Source organism: Chlorocebus sabaeus, chromosome 14 (genome assembly GCF_047675955.1).
Source record: "Chlorocebus sabaeus isolate Y175 chromosome 14, mChlSab1.0.hap1, whole genome shotgun sequence".
Lineage (NCBI taxonomy): Eukaryota > Metazoa > Chordata > Mammalia > Primates > Cercopithecidae > Chlorocebus > Chlorocebus sabaeus.
In genome coordinates this window covers 44,927,033-44,944,157 of record NC_132917.1, presented here as the reverse complement: position 1 = coordinate 44,944,157, position 17,125 = coordinate 44,927,033, and the positions used below count along the sequence as shown (strand labels likewise).

General features: G+C 44.3%; 1 protein-coding gene across 1 annotated transcript in view; it reads right to left on the bottom strand.

Annotated features, from left to right (window-relative positions):
• Positions 1-11,479, bottom strand: part of LOC103221007 (uncharacterized) — a 51,529-nt gene extending 40,050 nt beyond the window's left edge. Inside the window, exons 1-3 of the mRNA XM_073022711.1 lie at positions 11,418-11,479; positions 6,092-6,198; positions 2,116-2,524 (exon numbers count right to left, since the gene is read on the bottom strand). Of these exons, the coding sequence (XP_072878812.1) occupies positions 2,116-2,524; positions 6,092-6,198; positions 11,418-11,479 (578 nt within the window). The remainder of the gene's footprint in view (positions 1-2,115; positions 2,525-6,091; positions 6,199-11,417) is intronic.
• Between the last annotated feature and the right edge of the window lie 5,646 nt (positions 11,480-17,125).

The window sequence follows — 17,125 nt, the reverse complement described above, 5'->3', positions numbered from 1 at the left end:
GAAATCTGGCTCTCAACTGCCAACAGGCTTCGTGGGCATTGCTATGCCATGAGAATTCTAATATATTTTTCATTATTTCCACAAAGGCATATAGAGTGTGTGCATTACACACAGCAGTATAATTGAGCTCAACTGGCCTGGTGCCGCGTTTTTGCTGACTCAGCACATGGTTTCTCTTTCCCAGATTACTAAAACAACTTTCCTCTGAGGTAAAAGCTTCGCAGGAAAGCAAAGGGGAATAGAAATACAGAGGGGCCTTATTTTCACCCTTAATTATACCAAGTCCAAAGGCAAATGCAAACTCAGACCGAACTTTTTGAGGCTTCAAAAATAAAAAAGGTCCCCCTTTGCTTCTCTTCCCAACCCCTGCACCCGTGGGAGTCACAGTAAATTAGAACCCAGCTTGTTTTTCAACGATGAATTTGCACCGGGCCTCTTCCGCTTGGAGTGGCGTCCTTGATGCGGACTGCCCGTGCCTTTTTTACGCTTTGTCTACAGTATTTTAAGCGAGACAAGCCAACCTCGTTTTGTATGGACTTGCACCAGCAAACATTTAGGAGTTTCGCATCAAGGATACTGTATATCCCAGACACTGCGTACAAATTTTTAGGACTTGGGGTCACAACACTTATTCCCCTTCTCCGCCCGCTTCAGCGCTAGAGCCTGCAGAGATTTAGGGTCGTGTGTGCGCACTGGCCCACAACATACTACTAAGTGGCAATGGCCGGTTCCCAGACGCATCGAACGTCCTTCAAGTTCGGTTCTCTGCTCCCTGACACACTCAGCCATTAGTGCAGCGGGAATCACTGGGCTCCGATTAGCTCGCAGGACCGACGCAGGCGGAATACCGTGAACCTCCGGTCTTGCCCCCCACTTCACAAGGTCCCCATCTCCCCCATGACCCGCTCGCTAATCAGTGCAAATGCCGTAGGAGGCCAGGCCCGCAACTGGCATTCCAGAGAGCGCGGACCACCAGCCGAGCTTTAAATAAGTGCAGATGTGACAGACAGGGGAGACCCAGGGAGGGCCGCCTCTCCCGCCCAGCACCTCCCTCCGGGCTCAGGCCGGTGCGCCGCGGGCAGCAGCCATGCACACAGGGCGCCCGCGGGCCTTAATATCGCCGGGGACTGGGGCGCATACCAAGTGACGGCAAAGGGAACAGAGGCCCGCGAGTTCGAGGGCAGCGCGGGAATGCTGTGAGCCCTGTCACCCATACCTTCCGTGGCCCCACGGCTTCTTCCTGAAGAGGCTGGGGGATAGCCGCCCACCCTCGCCTCCACCGGTTCGACCGTCGAGAAATCCCGAACCCCGCTGGCTGGAAAGCCGCGAAGGCCTGGCTCTTCCGCCGCAAGGCCTAGCCCCACCGCCGACAGCCGGGAATCGCCCCCACTCCACACGGAAATGCGCCCTTCCCGTTCCCAGCCCCGAGCTGGGCGCCTGGTGAGAAGCGAGGTTGTAGGCGCCCCTGCCTGCGGGCGGCGGTGTGCGGTCCTGGGCGTGCGGGCCGCGGCGCGGGCACAGCTCAACTCCAGGACAGCGCCACGCGACCGCCACCGCGGGGTGGGGCCTAACCCGGGGCGAGAGACCTCCCGCGGAACGGCGACCCTCAGCCTCCGCTCCAGCCCGACTGCTGGCTCCGCATCTACAGGGCTGGTGGGAAAACGGAGAAAAGGAGAAAATGGACCCTGGCGCGCCCCGGTGTTTCGTCTGCCCGGAGCCCGACTCCGACTGTCTTCACAACCACCACCCCCAACTCCCCTACCTCGGGCGGCTCCATTCACCCCAGCCCGGGGCGGGGCTCCCAGCCCGCGCGGCCATTCTCGCCTACGGTCTCACCCTCCAAACCGGGCTTGGCTTCGGGTCCGAGCAAACCCGCTTTCGCCCGTCCCCGCCCGTCTCCGCGGGTGCCATTCCGTTCGCCCGGAGGGTGCAGGGGTTCGAAGCTGCACACCACTTGGCTACTGCCCGCCGCCCTCACCCCACCAGACCCCGTCTCCGCGTCCCCCCGGTTCCCCGGTCCGTGGCACTTCCCTCCCTCCAGTCCGCGCGCCCGTCCGCCGCAGGAGCGGCTCCCCGCCTTAGCCCGCAAGCCGCGAGGTGCACGGCCCTCTCTACCGAGAAGCCTGGCCGCCCCGGGCCTCCCCGTCGGCCTCCAGCGCCGACATCCGTTTCGGCGCCCACTCTTCGTTCTGCGCCCCTAGACGCCCATCGGCTGCGGGAGAGGCTCCCGGGAAGCTCGGCGGGGCCCCGCGCAGAGCCCGCCCGCCGGAGCCGCTGTGCTGCGAGCGTTTCCCCGCGCCACCAGTCAGGCAGGTCGCGGCGCGAAGGGCTCTGGGCGGAAGCCGTCGACACCGGCGGGCGCTGCACCCTACACTCCCCGCCGGCCGTCCTCTGTGCGCAGCGCCCACAGCCACGTGCGCGGAGCCCAGCGGCACCCGGCCCGGGGCCGCCCAGCCCCCGGCGCCGGAAGGGGCCGCCGCGCCCGCCCCGCACCTGCAACCTCCTCTCCCACTTGCCTTTCCATCTGCGCGCGGAAATGCCACGGGCTTAGAACAAACTTTTTTTTTTTTTTTCCAGCGACATTCACGAGAGAGACGAAGAGGACACGGTCATTCGAGTGCCGAGGCGCGGAAGCGCGAACTGCGCGGAGCGACCTGGCTTGGCGCACAGACTCATTTACCAAGCTCGAGAGGCGGCAGCAATGCGTGTGCGGGAAGGGGAGCGGTTCTCAAAATACAAAGTGATAAAACAGCTTCCAGTTGTGTTGAAAAACGATGCAAACCCTCAATTCCTTTTTTTCTTTTTTGGACCTGGCCGGACCTGGAAGTGCCGGTTATAAACAAGAACAAAACCTTGAATTTATTGGTGGAAGTCCTATTAAAAGAGCCCAACACAGGCATATGAGACAAACTGCAAGGTGATCAGACGACCATGCTATACATTGAGGGGACAGTCAAATGAATTTTTCTATTATTTTGTAAAGTGCAAAATTTAGCTAAACAATTTTAGCTAGTGCAAAATTTGCTGTAGGTTTCCCTAGAGCAAACGATCTCAGATAATATGGTTACTTTCCTAATGTAAGAATTCTTGATGATGTATCACCTAAAACAGTACTCACAAGGCTTCTGATCGTGTAACATAAACAGCAGGACATAACCAAGCTAAAGACCTTAGTCTCCTTGTGTAAATACTTAATTCCATCATTCAAAAATAGTTGTTGGTTTGTATATAATTCACCGCAGAGCTAAACATAGCTGCCTTTTCATGAATAGTATCCCAGCTTTCCTCCGACCCCAAAGAAGACAAACTCAGTGTCAGTATTTTGTTCTTTAGTGGGGAATGAATTGCCCTCTTCAGCTGCCTGAGGTGCTCCGGAATGAGATGTTCGAAGCGTTCCTGTAAGGATAGCCTGGGTGATGGTGCAGGTGTGGGCTGATTTAAATTACTTGCTTTTGTGTTTTTCCACAGGGTCAAATGTAGGCACTGGTTTTAGGGAAGGCAGAGAGAGTAAGACTTCCTGAGTTAAAATGCCCATGTGCCCAGCCTCAGATAAAAAAGATAATACAAACCTGACAAGGCATTAGCTGATGCATCAAATGATGTGCCTGTCAGCATGAATGTCATCAATAAAAAAATTTTTTAATATTTGCACTCAATTAGTCAAATGATTCCACCATTTTAAGAATTTTCACACATAAGAAATTAGTAAAATAATCAGTCAAATATTCTACACTCATTTAGTGGTAAATTATCTAGCAGCAGTATACTTATTTAATTTGTTGGCATATTTAATAGGGAATTGGTGTGGTTAAAAATGGGGTGCAAGAATTTCAGTTAATTTTTCTAGACTAGTAGAAAATACTAACAAAATTACTCAAGAATTTTTTTAAAAAATCATTTTGGAACAAAAGACAAACGTCAGGAAACAATATCAGAACAGACTTAACATCTGAAGATATTAGGGAACTGAGTATATGGTTTCTTAAGACAAAACCTCTTAGTGGCTTTTTAAAGTCTCTGCTAAATCACATAAAATGGGCTTTAGGTTATTTTGTCTTAGGTAAGTAGAATTTCTTGTATACCATCATAAGAAACTAAAAGCTCTGTTGGTTTTATTCCCTAAGTATCAGTAATTTAAATTCTCTGAATATAATTGACCTCATTATGTTGAATCATAGGACATAAAAGCTACCGGGGAATCTCTTTATATATAATTATGCAGATCAGTAGAAGTTTTTAAGTTACTAATAACTAGACATATAAATTTTCTGGGTTGAAGGAGTGACTGTAAATCTATCTTATATAATTTTCTAGCCATCTTTTAGTATGAGATAAATTATAGCATATAAACATCCTTGGGATCAGTTTTATTATTTATTATAAGGAAATTATTTTCTTTGCTGTCAGGCATTCCCATGAGGGCAAATTCTTATTATATTTTTGAGAGCTGTTAAATTTGATGATTAAACAAATAACTCCACACCAGTGCTCAGAAAAGTTCCCAGACTATTAATAATATTTTACTTTTGAGAAATGCGTTTAAAAATATAAAATTAGTGGCATTAATATTGAATTTGCATAACCAAGAATCTGTGCATAGAACAGGAAATATGTGCAAATAAAAACCAAATATTGAGGTCCAGGTGGAGAAGGACATTAAAAATTATGCTTGGCAGAAAAATAATCTATTTTACCAACAGTTCTTAAGGTCTGCCCTTTACGATGATGAAACTGCCCAGGCACCCCCTCACCAGCCTCGAACAATTGCAGCTGTGTGTATGTGTTGTGTGGTGTTTTTTTCCCCCCCCCAATTTCAATCTCCACTTAGCCTTTGCAGAGTAAAGAAATAAAGGAAGAATGAAAATCTTGAGCTAGCCTGATACCTATAAGGACTTATAGTTTATTAATTGGAGAATTTAGTTTATCCCCCCTCTCTATTCATCTGAAATTAATTAAGTGTGTAGAATTACAAGGTGGGTGTATCCGAGACAGCAGGCCCTGCTCGGACTAATCAAAAGGGCACATGTTGAATGAGTACAATTTAGTTAAGGTTAATCCAGTGAAGATGATACCTCCCTGGTCTTAATTACTCTAGGTGATAGATTGTGGAATGGGAAAGTAGGAAGGAAAGGAAATTCAGTCCTACTGAATACCAGGATTTTCTAATTTAATTTAGTTCTCTGTTTTCACAGAAGCAAATGGTCTCCATTGAGAGAGCAGGACCACACTCTCTGGGTTCTTGTTTAAGGTGGGTCAAAGAAAAAAAATTATTTGCTTGTATGTTTTTAAGAAAAAGACATGGGAACCAAACATGAAGGTTTCAAAGGTGTTTGTGATAACGCGCCTTTCATTACAGACATGTCAGTTTGAGAATTTTGTCACAGCTCAGTGGATTCTTTGTGATTTCTGCTGGTGGTTGCTTACTTTGTTGAACTCTTCTGAGTGCTGAGACTGGTCAATATGCTGAAATAAATCGACATGTTTCTGTACCTACAAGACTGCATTAAAGAAATGAATATATCCATATTATTAAAAACAATACCATCTGAATATCAATAAATACAGAACTAACCACCATGGATGAATCGCAAACACATAATACTAAAAGAAGCCAGACGCAAGAATACGTACTTTATGCTTCTGTTTATATACAGCTCAAAAACATGCAGTAATCCCTAGTGTTACGCTACCCCCACTATAGTGAGGGTAGTGGTTACCCTCAGAGGAGTAGTCACTGATAATGTTCTGTTACATAGGTGTGTTCGCCTTATGAAAACTCATTGAGCTTACACATTTGTGAACTTAAGGCATGCATTTTTTCTGTATATATGTTTTATTTCAATAAAACACATACTTCACAAAATGAAAATAAGGGAAAAAATACTAAGAAGTAAAGGCATGGAATTGTGAACCAATGTATTTTTAAAAGGCAGAGAGGTTGAAGCTGAGGGCTGAGGATATAATTCCCAAAGAGAAAAAATGTATGAAAACATCTGGCAAAATGTTATTAGCAAGGTTTGAATGTGTTCACTTTGCCATTTTAATATCCACCCACCCTCAAACAGAATACTACTCAGTATTCATTCTTCACCAAATATAGGAATCTTTCTTGTTTCTTTTGCATGTGTTAAAGTCAAAGTCTGGATAAGGTGTTTAAGAATCTTATTCTTTGTCTCTAAGACGCAGCACTCCCTGATCCTAAAAAGCAAAAACAAAAAAAGCTTATTTTCTCCATGCACATGCATTAAAAAATCATCAGATGATTTTCTCATTTTCAGTTTTGTGATATATTTTCTTCTCAAGAGGGGATATCTGTTTCTGATTTATTAGCATTTGATCCCCTAGTTTCCTGCCATTGATCAAGCCTAATACTTAGCTCAGCTGATGAGTTTTATATGAAATCTGATATTTTAGGAAGATGGAAGGTTGAACCCATTTTTAATATTTGTTTGCCCTTCATCTCTTTCAGCGTTTGACGTGCACATGAGGCACCTAACAAAGCCTAAAACTAAATTTATTTTTCACTACATCTCTCTGGTATCAAACTTTTGGAAGTAAAACATGTATTTATCAATAAAACAGATGTTTGCCCAGCATCATCCACATCCTGTCTACTGTATGTATACATTTACACTCTCCCGCCAAAACATGCCTTCACCCCACTCTTGACCGGCTGTCTGCCATTCAATCTCCAGTGAAGTCTTGGTCAATAAGGTCAACTCCCTGGAAACATCTGCATTTGATCAGTTTGTACAAAACGGGGGCCTTCTTAATACTGGACTTCCCTGAAGTCAGTTACGACAATAGTTGATTCACCACTCCTGCCCAGGCCTCCCTCAGGAAACCTTTTTTTTTTTTTTTTTTTTTTTTTTTTTTAAATCCCCCTCAGAGACTGTACAATGCTGAGACTAACTCCTGCTCTAATGAGCGGAGGGGCATTTGCAGCTCTGCGTCTCCCAAGCTGGCTTCACACTGGGGGAAGAATTTCACATTAACTGGAAAGATGTTCTGTCTGTTATTGCTAAAGCTAGGATGACTTGCTGTCCTTGATCCATTTCGGTACTGGGAAAGAGTAACAAATGGAATCTGATCAGAAAGTTGTCAACATGTTGTCAGCGTTTCAACCCTTCCAGACCTGGTAGGGTCAGTTCTCTGCTCCCAGGTGCACATCAGGGAGGGATTAGCATTATCCTGTATGTTGTCTTTTCTCTCTCTTTTTTGATCACATTTTCAGCATTTTGTGGTCAACATGTTATTCCAACAGAAATTCTAAAGGATAACTCTAGAACCTCTTTGTCTTTAAAGCAAAAAATAACTCTTAGGATAATCAGATAGCCAAGATTGTATTTTTATAGGCAGAATATAAATTTTTAAACACTTCAGTAGAATGACAAATACAAAAGAGAAATTGACCAAAAGTCTAGTGTAACCTTTTAAATTAAACACCAAACCTATGACAGAATGAAAAGAGTTTCATTAAAATGTGGGGCATCATTAAATTCATTCTACTGGTATATCATTTAGAAAATCCCCAATCACGTTATTTACAAAATTTGCTTGCCACATTTTTTAAATGTTTGGGGTTTTACCGTCCTTCATTTACAGAGAGGGTAGAACAAGAGACTGAAAAGATTAATCAGCTCCGTTTCCAATGAAGGGTTTTTGAGCTTAGTCATAGGTACCAAGCAGGAGGCAGGAGACCCACAGCACAGACCCGGTCTTCAGGAGCTGTTGGTCTAGTTGAGGGAACAAAACATGAATACCTGAAAATATACATATGGAAAAGCAAGAAGTCTCAGGTAGCCAATAAGTGGTACAGCTACAAACATGCAGATTGTCCATCGTTCCCCATGTGAAACACATCAAAACTTGTTTCTAGTTTAAGCCAAGACTGGCTCTTGGTTTAAGCCGTCTCTGTATGTGGTCCCCTCTCAGATCTCGGTGCTGCCTGTCACTATTGCTTCCCCATCACCCCATCCTCAGCTGTGTATTGGGGTTCAGACCAACCTCCATTATACCCCCAGCAGTGCTGGGCTATAGGGCAAGTTACCGCACCACTCTGTACCCTAGGACCCTTACTCATGAGTAGTAGAACTGTCTCACAAGACAGACTGTCAGGAGGATTAAGTGACACGGTGTATGCAGAGTGCTTAAAGCAATGCCGAGTGTGTACATGGTGCTCGGTGCAGTCAGTGATGACCAGTGTTCATATTTCTGCCGTTGTCCATCCCTCTCACATCAGCCAGTCCTGCTGTGGTCAATATCTACTGATTCTGTTTGAATGAAAATGAATTTGTTCTGAAATACTTCCATAAGCTGTATTTTGAATGTTCCCGGCTTTCATGTCTATTAGCTCTCCTAAACACAACCTTCTTCCCCAGAGATGGAAGACACAGGGTGACTCACATCACTGTGTTTTCCTGGAAGTGCAAAATAACAGACTGTACAAATAAAGGGACAACTTTTCCCACCACAACAGGATTAACTTTCAAAGGTCTTGCAATGGATGTAGAAACCCTTCTTGGCACCAAGGCTGGCATTTGGTCCCAAATGTCACCATTCTGGAAAACTCAATTTCTTGCAGTTTTCACTGGCCTTTATTCACGCAACTCAAATGCTTTTTCTCACGTCAGATTTTCACCTCAATCTAGTCCCACAGTCTCTTAGTCATCCCTGCTTCTGAACTGCCTGATGGCCAAAAGACCCTTGTGACTTTTCTCCAGGATTCTCCCTTCTTACCCCTTGGATGGGGCTCTTTTCTTCCCCATATCTTCTGGGGCTGCCTTTTGCTTTTCAAGATAATGTGCATCCCTTCCCCTGACTCAGCAGCTTTCTCCCTGTGGTCCAAGTTACTCCTCGTTCCTTCTCTCTTGGCAATATGCACTTTCCTGCATCACCAGCCTCTGTAACCAACTGGCTTCCAAATAAAATCCTAGTTGTCACGTTTAGGGTTATAAGCGTTGGCCATCCTGGGAGCTCTTCTTTCTGAAACAGCCTTTCCCAAGTTTCTCCCTCAGGCTTTCTCCTCAAACCAAGCTCACTGTACCCTTGGCCTTGCTCTATCTTCCTTCTCAGGCTTTCTTCATACCTGAGGAAAGGCATACTTGTCTGGCCCTGAGTGAAGGTGTAGGGGGTTTCAGGGACTGAGGAAGGAGAGGCTGGAGCCATGACTCCTGGCCTCCCTTGGTTTGTTATGTCTTCCTCCTTATAACGATCTATTAAAACAGTTCTGGAGCCTGTCGTAACCACCTCCTTCAGAATCTCTCCTGGGACACCTGCCTGCCAGCACCATCCAAAAGCACAGTACTTTCCAGGTGAGTGTGTTGAGACTCTCCCTTCTCTGGCAATGGAAACACCTTCCCTTTTGTGTCATGTCCTCAGGGATGTTTCTTGACAAGAGCTGCACCTAATTCAGTTCTTTGTAGAACCTGGTCTCTTGCTGTCATTGGGTTAAAAGTCTCATTCAGTTATGTTAAAAGCAATTAATTTAAAATGTAAAGATAACTTGGGGTTGCTCTTAGCAGTGAAGGATAAAAAAGAGAGGATACTGAATCTCTGCTGCCACAATGGAAAATGAATGTGATCAAGGGAGGTGTTAGGGTGACCAGCCCTAGAGTGGGGAATTCCCCCAGGAGAATTCAAAGCTTGTTATGTCCCAGCAACTTTGGGAGATGGAAAGAAGTGTTCACAACAACTCCTACCTACTTTGATATGCAATTCACTAATCTTCAAGCAATTAAGATTTTGAAAATATTCACACACTAATGAGTAATTAATTACTCAAAAACATCCACTTAACTAGATTCTCCCTAACAAGTAAACATTTCATGCACACATAAGCAATTAAAGTCTTCACAATTCTAATATATCAAATTCCCCTGATTGTTTTAAATGCCTTAACAAATAAATCGACAATAATTTGATGATTACAAAACTCATCAGTTTACTTACACAATCTGTTATAAAAGGGCTAACACCGCACACTTAAATGTGATTCTTCTTTTTCTTTGTTTTTATTCAGGTCTTCTTTTGTCGAGTTGGGTATGATTTCTGCTCAACTATCCTAATGAGCCATAATTACCTTTTCAACTGAGCTAATGTTGCAAATACAGGTGGATGGTCTTAATTCATGACAAGAGACAAGGGACTGGAGTATGCTTTCCAAAATGCTGTGGTTCAAGGGCAGTGTCACACAGGCTGGGAACTTTGTGACACAGAGACTTTGTTCATTACAGCAGAACTATTCAAACTATAGGCTCTGGCCAAACAGATTTATTTATTTATTTATTTGAGATGCAGTCTTGCTCTGTTGCTCAGGTTGGAGTTCAGTGGTGCGATCTTGGCTCACTGCAACCTCCACCTCCCGAGTTCAAGCAATTTTCCTGCCTCAGCCTCCCAGGTAGCTGGGATTACGAGCATGCTCCACCATGCCTGGCTAATTTTTGTATTTTTAGTAGAGATGGGTTTTCACTGTGTTAGGCAAGCCAGTCTCGAACTCCTGTGATCCTCCCTCCTTGGCCTCCCAAAGTGCTGGGATTACAGGTGTGAGCTATCACACCTGGCCAACAGATATGTTTTTATGGTTTTGATCTCAATATTTTCCCCCAGATAATGCTTGTTCTGAATATCTTCCCTTGCCAAACATATAGTCTGATAGAAGTCAACTTTGTAACTGCTCCCTCTGAGTGTCTTCTCTTTGTTTTACAGCAGGCATAAGCCCATTTTGCAGTTGCTGGTTCCCAATGGGCTCTGTCCTGATTCTATTTTTAATTCAGGTACTTGGTAAATTTGGATTACCAAAACTACAGAGTTGCAGTGTTGATGTTCTGTATTCCATTAACTAACTACAAGACAAGTAGTTAGTTGTCAAATAGTTAGTTAGTGATTTGCCTAGGCAAGTTACTTTCCCTGAGCTCCAGTTTCCTGTCTTAGACACCATCTCTGAAGTCCAGTCACATCTAACCATCTGTGATGCTGATGCTTGAATTCTCAGTGGCAAAGTGTATGCCACATATCACATATGCTGAGGCCGTGGACTTTCAGGGGAGGGTGTAACCAGTGCGAGCTGGAGTTAGAAAAGCCCTGTGATGGAGACCACGGGCCAAGCAGAATCTTGAAGAAGGGTAGAATTAGATTGAAAGAGAAAAAAGGAAAGGACAGTCTAGAGAAGGGGAGAAACATGAGCAAGCGCTGGCAGCAAGAATTAGTTGGCCCCATGGAAGTGGCCTGCAAAGTAAAAATATTCAAGAGGAACCACAGTGGGTGCAATTACCACCAGGATGGATATGCTCATTTAGTGATGTTGAACTTGGACATGTCTCTCCTGGCAGCTCTGTTATCTGTTACCTAACATTCTTCCAACTTCACAATTGCTTGTAAGATTTTCTTTAAGGATATAATTTTAAATCCAGACATACCTTCGTAAAAGGGTGTTGCGTCTATATTCTCTGTGCCAGAGGTTGAAGGGGAAGGCTGCCATCTACCAGACCCTGAGGTTTATGAGTGCCACGGCTCTACCACCTTTCCCTCTTTGTACCCAGCCCCTGTCCTCCTGTTGCAGTTTTCTGTTGTGGCATAAGCAATGCCCCCCAACACACAAGGGCTTAAGACAACAATTCATCATCTCTCATGATTCTGCAGTGTGTCAGAGTTCAGTCAGGTGGTTCTGCTCCACTTAGTATTAAATGTAAATGGGGTCACTCCTTGACTACAGTCAGCTGCTAGATGGGCTGGGCTGGAAGGTTAAGGCAGGCTTCTTGCAATGTCTGGTGCCTTGGTGCTTCTCCATATGGCCCTTCCTTCTGTTTGGCTTTCTTCCCACATGGTGGCTCTTTTAGGGTGGTCAGACTTCTTACTCAGCTGCTGACTTCCAAGAGAAAAGAAGCAAAAGTCTTAAGAAAGAACTGTGGCTGAGGGCGGCAACTCACGCTTGTAATCCCAGCGCTTTGGGAGGCTGAAGCAGGTGGATTGCCTGAGGTCAGGAGTTCAATACCAGCGTGGCCAATATGGTGAAACCTTTGTCTCTACTAAAAATACAAAAATTAGCTGGGTATGGTGGTGTGCACTTATAATCCCAGCTGCTCAGGAGGCTGAAGGGGGAGAATCTCTTGAACCCAGAAGGCAGAAGTTGCAGTTAGCTGAGATCATGCTATTGCACTCCAGCCTGGGCAATAGAAGAAGACTTTGTCAAAAAAAGAGAAAAAAGAAAAAGAAAAGAAAAGAAAGGGAAAAGGAAAAAAGAAAAAAGAAAGAAACTGCATTTGGGAGTTTCAGAATGTCATTTCCACGGCATTCTATTGTTAAAGCAAGTCACGAGGCCAGCCCAGATCAAATAGAGATCTTGATGGGAGGAGAAGTATGCCAGGAAGAATATATATATATATATATTTGTGTGTGGGTGTGTGTGTGACAGGGTCTTGCTCTGTCGCCCAGGCTGGAGTGCAGTGGTGCAATCTCGGCTCACTGCAACCTCCACCTCCTGGCTTCAAGCAATTCTCCTGCCTTAGCCTCCCAAGTAGCTGGGATTACAGACAGGTGCCACCATGCCCAGCTAATTTTTGTATTTTTTGTAGAGACAGGGTTTCGCCATGTTGGCCAAGCTGGTCTCAAACTCCTGGCCTCAAGTGATCCTGATGGTAACCATCTTTGAGGACTGTCTACTCCGTCTCCTCCGACTCCATGGTTGTTCATGCAAGTTGCTAGAATAATTCAAACAGCAGTGGGCAAATAGACCTCAAAGCCAACACCAATCCCCATGCCAGGTGTTGGAATTTCCCATCTGTGACCAATGGCAATAAATGCTGGTGGTCCTGCTCATTTCAACTCTTTACCCTACACCTTTGTTACTGCTCTATTTCTTAAGTATCAGTCTTTCCTCCCCCTAATTAGGCCAAAAGCTCACAGGGGTAGGGGCCACCTGTTCTTCTCTCATATGACTAAATTTACCTCAAGTCAGGATGGTAGGTTCTGAAGGAAGTTGAATTTGTATAAAAGTCCATACATTCATATTTCCTGAGCACTAACTAAAGGTGTAGAGTTTAGTTATAGCAGTGAACAAACAAAACCCCCCACACTCATGTAGCTTACACTGTTATTGAGTAATAATAACAGCAATGATGATAATCATATCTACTATGTATTAAGCACCTATTCTTTCTCTACCAGATATTATGCCTGTTGTTTGACATACATTGTGCTCTTGATCCTCCCAACAGCTCTATTGTTGTCTCCATTTTACTGAAGAAGAAGATGAGACTTAAAAGAGATTATGTAATTTTCCCCCAGGCCACAGAGTTTAGTAGTGACAGAGACAGGATCCAAATCCAGGACTATGAGGCTCTAAAGTGAGGTCCATAACTTCTCTTCTGGTACTAGTTAGCAGAGCAGAATGCTGGGATTCTCAGTGCAGTTTTCAGTTATCCCAAGAACATAATGATATTGCCAAAATAAAAATAGTAGGCAGCACATGCAAGCATGCACGTGTGTGTGTGTTCATGCACATGGGTAAGGTGGTTGGTGTTAGGAAGCCTAACAACTCTAACACTATAAAGCAGTGGTTCCCAAAGTGGTCCATGAGTCAAAACTATCTTCATGACAATACTAAGACATGATTTGCCTTTTTCATTCTCTCATAAGTGTACACTGGCATTTTCCACAGCTCATATGATGTGTTATATCACAACACCCTGGATTCAGAAGCATATATGAGAATCAAGCTGGCTTCTAATAAATAAAAAGATTTTCAAAAATTGAAGTCTGTGCTAGGCTTCTCACTAGATTTTGCTGCTATTTCCGAATATGTAGTTATTTTTCATAAAAGTGTTATTTGTGTTAATACATAATGGGTTTATTATTGTTATTTTTAATGAAGTCATAAATGTTCAATTTTTAATGAAGTCATGAATATTCGATTTTTCTCAGTCTTACTTGCTAATATGGAAATTATTGATAGATATAATTCATATAAGCAAAAGTTCATTGGAATCCTTGGTAATTATTAGAGCACGAAAAGAAGTCCTGAAACCAAAGAGTTTGAAAATGCTGCTGTAATGTGTTGCAACTGGGAGAGAAAAAAGGATGCTAAAGATGTAAGTCTTCTTCCTGAGTTTTGGGGAGCATTTTCAGAGATCCAAAGGAGGTGAAATGAGATTCTTCAGGGTTAAGAGGAGAGAGCTTCCTGGAACCATGAAGAATGCTCTGAAAGTTAGAGTCAAGCTGCATGTTCTGTCCTCTCCTACCCCTGCAGTCCAGAAGCCCTGGCAGAAGCTTAAAGGTGAGACATGCTGTGCCCATTGCAGATTATGGCAGTAGCCATTTGCTAAACAGACTGAAGCTGTCTTTTGTGCTGGAGAGCCAATGCTTTAGAAAACACCACACTGGGGGAGAAGTGCATGGCCCTGACATCTGAGAGTGTTGGGTCAGGGCTGATCTTCATACACCCAATATCTACAAACAGATTTGATTCAGAAAAGAACACAGGCAAAGCAACATCTGCTAATCGTCCTGATTCTCCAGAGCAGTTAATCCTTGGCTCTGAATGAGAACTGGAAAAGCAGAGGCTTGGAAGCCAGATGATACAAATGAGGAAATGCATTGCTTTGTCATTGCTGAATGAACCCCCATCTTTAACTCCAGCTCCCTGCATTTGGGGTAAATAATCTCACTGAGCAACTTGATTAGGTCTAAGCCACACATTTAGTTTTTCCTAAACCTTCTTTGTCACAGCTGTGAAGATGTGAACAAAACATCTACACAAGTGACTAGGTGTACCCAGCCCAGCCTCACCTGATGTGACCTTCATCAGAGAAAGCAGAAGATGACTGCAGACTGGCAATTGCATGGAACCAGCCCCAGGCTAAACAGTGACTGTTTGCTAAAAGGCTGTTAAGTCTGCAAAGGAGCTCGTCCCTGAAGCTGGGATTCCAGGCCCTGAGACAAACTGGAATAAAGTGAGTCCAGGGAGAAAAGATTCATAGCTCATGAGGAACAAATCATTGCTTCCCTGTAGAAAAGGGGCACCATAGTTCTCTTTGCTGTCTCCACCATCAGCATCTCCTTTTCCACTCTTCTTTCCTACTCCTTGCTTGTTTCTTGTTTCACACTCTAATTTCAAGGCCATTTTTAATTTCTTCACTCTTCCTTCCTTTTCTAGGCTTGGGGCCTGGAATTCATGACACTTCTGGAGATATGAAGTACCTTCAGTTTCAGAAAATAAGAAGCACGTGAATCTCATCTTGGGTAGGTTTTCTTTAATTTGGTTAGGATAGTGATACTATCTTTACACAACCCCAGTAACGGAGATGCATGTATCTGAATATTTAGTGTCATGCCAACCACATGTTGAATTGTTGACAACGCTTATCTCAAAGGCTCTTAAGATGACAGGTAGTGCACCTCCAATGGCAGGATCCCAGGCAATGAGACAGAACAGTGTGAGTGACATTCAGGGTAGAGGAGATATTCCAGCCCTTCTGCAGTTACACCAAATGGCCAACCATCTAGTTCAATTATGTAAAAGGCAGCCTGCATCAATGTTCATCTGCATATGAGATTTGCTTGTAAACTACAATGACTTCTGATAAAATTAGCTTCTATAGCCAAGAGATATGGGGCCTTTAAGTTTCACAGTAGTAATCTTTTTTTTTTTTTTTTAATTGAGCATTGCTCCAGCAAAAAGGGACCTCTTAAGCTCTTAAGGACCCATCTGTAAGAATGAGTTGACTGGGGACTTAGCTCCATGAACAAAGAGGTAGAGCAGGATTCATTTATTTATGCAACAAATACTTAATAAAGGGTTGGGGGAACTTTCTGGCAGAATGTAGGGAGGAGGCGGATATTACTAGCTTTATTCACACCAGACTGAGCCTCCTGGGCAGCAGGACCTGCTTTGCAACCACAGCCAGAGTCTCTGAGAGAGGCCTCTCTGCCTCACAGTGAAGAATTAACCTCCAGAAATCAAGAGAAGAGGAAGAGAAGAAGAGCCTAGAGGCTCCATAATGTCAGCTTGCCACTCAGAATGGTACAGCAAGCAAGTCTTCCTTCCCTTGCTTTGCCTTCTAGAATTTGGCAGAAAAGAGCCCTCAGAAGCTCTGCATGAGCATGACTCACTTATCTCTTGAGCAGGTCAAGCGGGAGCCCTCTGCTCTGAGGCTGCTTGGAAGGGAGTTGGAAAGGCCCTTCCAGGCTCGCCCCTCAGCCACTCTCTAATGCTGGCTTACTATCCTGGTCCAAGCACTAGATCAAACCCCACTGGGAAAAGAACCAGATTAAGTCCTGTGCAGGCATTAACCCTCAGTGGGGCAGTGGTGAGGAAGCGGCAGCTGGTAAAAAATAAAAGAGAGAAGGAGGAAAGAAGGAGAAAGAAAAGAAAGAAAAGGAAGAGAGAAAGAGAGAAAGAAAGAAAGAAAAGAAAGAGAGAGAGGGAGAGAAAAGGAAGGGAGAGAAAGGAAGAGAGCGAGAGAAAGAAAAAGAAGAAAGAAAGAGAGAGAAAGGAAGAGAGAAAGTAAAAGAGAGCGAGAGAAAGAAAAGAAAAAGAAGAAAGAGAAAGGAAGAAAGTAAAAGAAAGAAGAAAGAAAAGAAGAAGAAGAAGAAAAGGAAGGAAGGAAGGAAGGAAGGAAGGAAGGAAGGAAGGAAGGGAGGGAGGGAGGGCGGGCAAGGGCAAGTCAGGTATTTAGAATGAGAAGACTTGGATTCAAATCTTAACACTTAGTTGCATGATCTGGGACAGGTCACTTAACCTCTTAGAGAGATGGATATTTATTTCCTTCATTACTGGTGAAACAAGGAGAATAATATCACAGGCTAATGTGAGAATTCAGAGAGAATGTTTGTTAAATACATTTTTCTGTTATAGAAAGTTTGGTTATAGTGGCGGTCATTATTAATTGATTTTATCAGATCTTTCTTTGAGTGACAGCTGGCTGGGAGGAAGTCTGGCAGGAGGCCTGGAGAGGAGGGATGGAGGAGGGGAAGGTGAGGCCTCCCCCATGAGAGTGTGGTCCGAGGCAGGCTGGCCTGCAAGGGCTGCTGGGATCTAGAAGGCACAGGAAGCCACAGGGAAATAGAAGAGGAATAGAGGGGAAAAGGGGGATGTAGAAAAGAAGTGAGAAAGATCCCCAAATCAAAG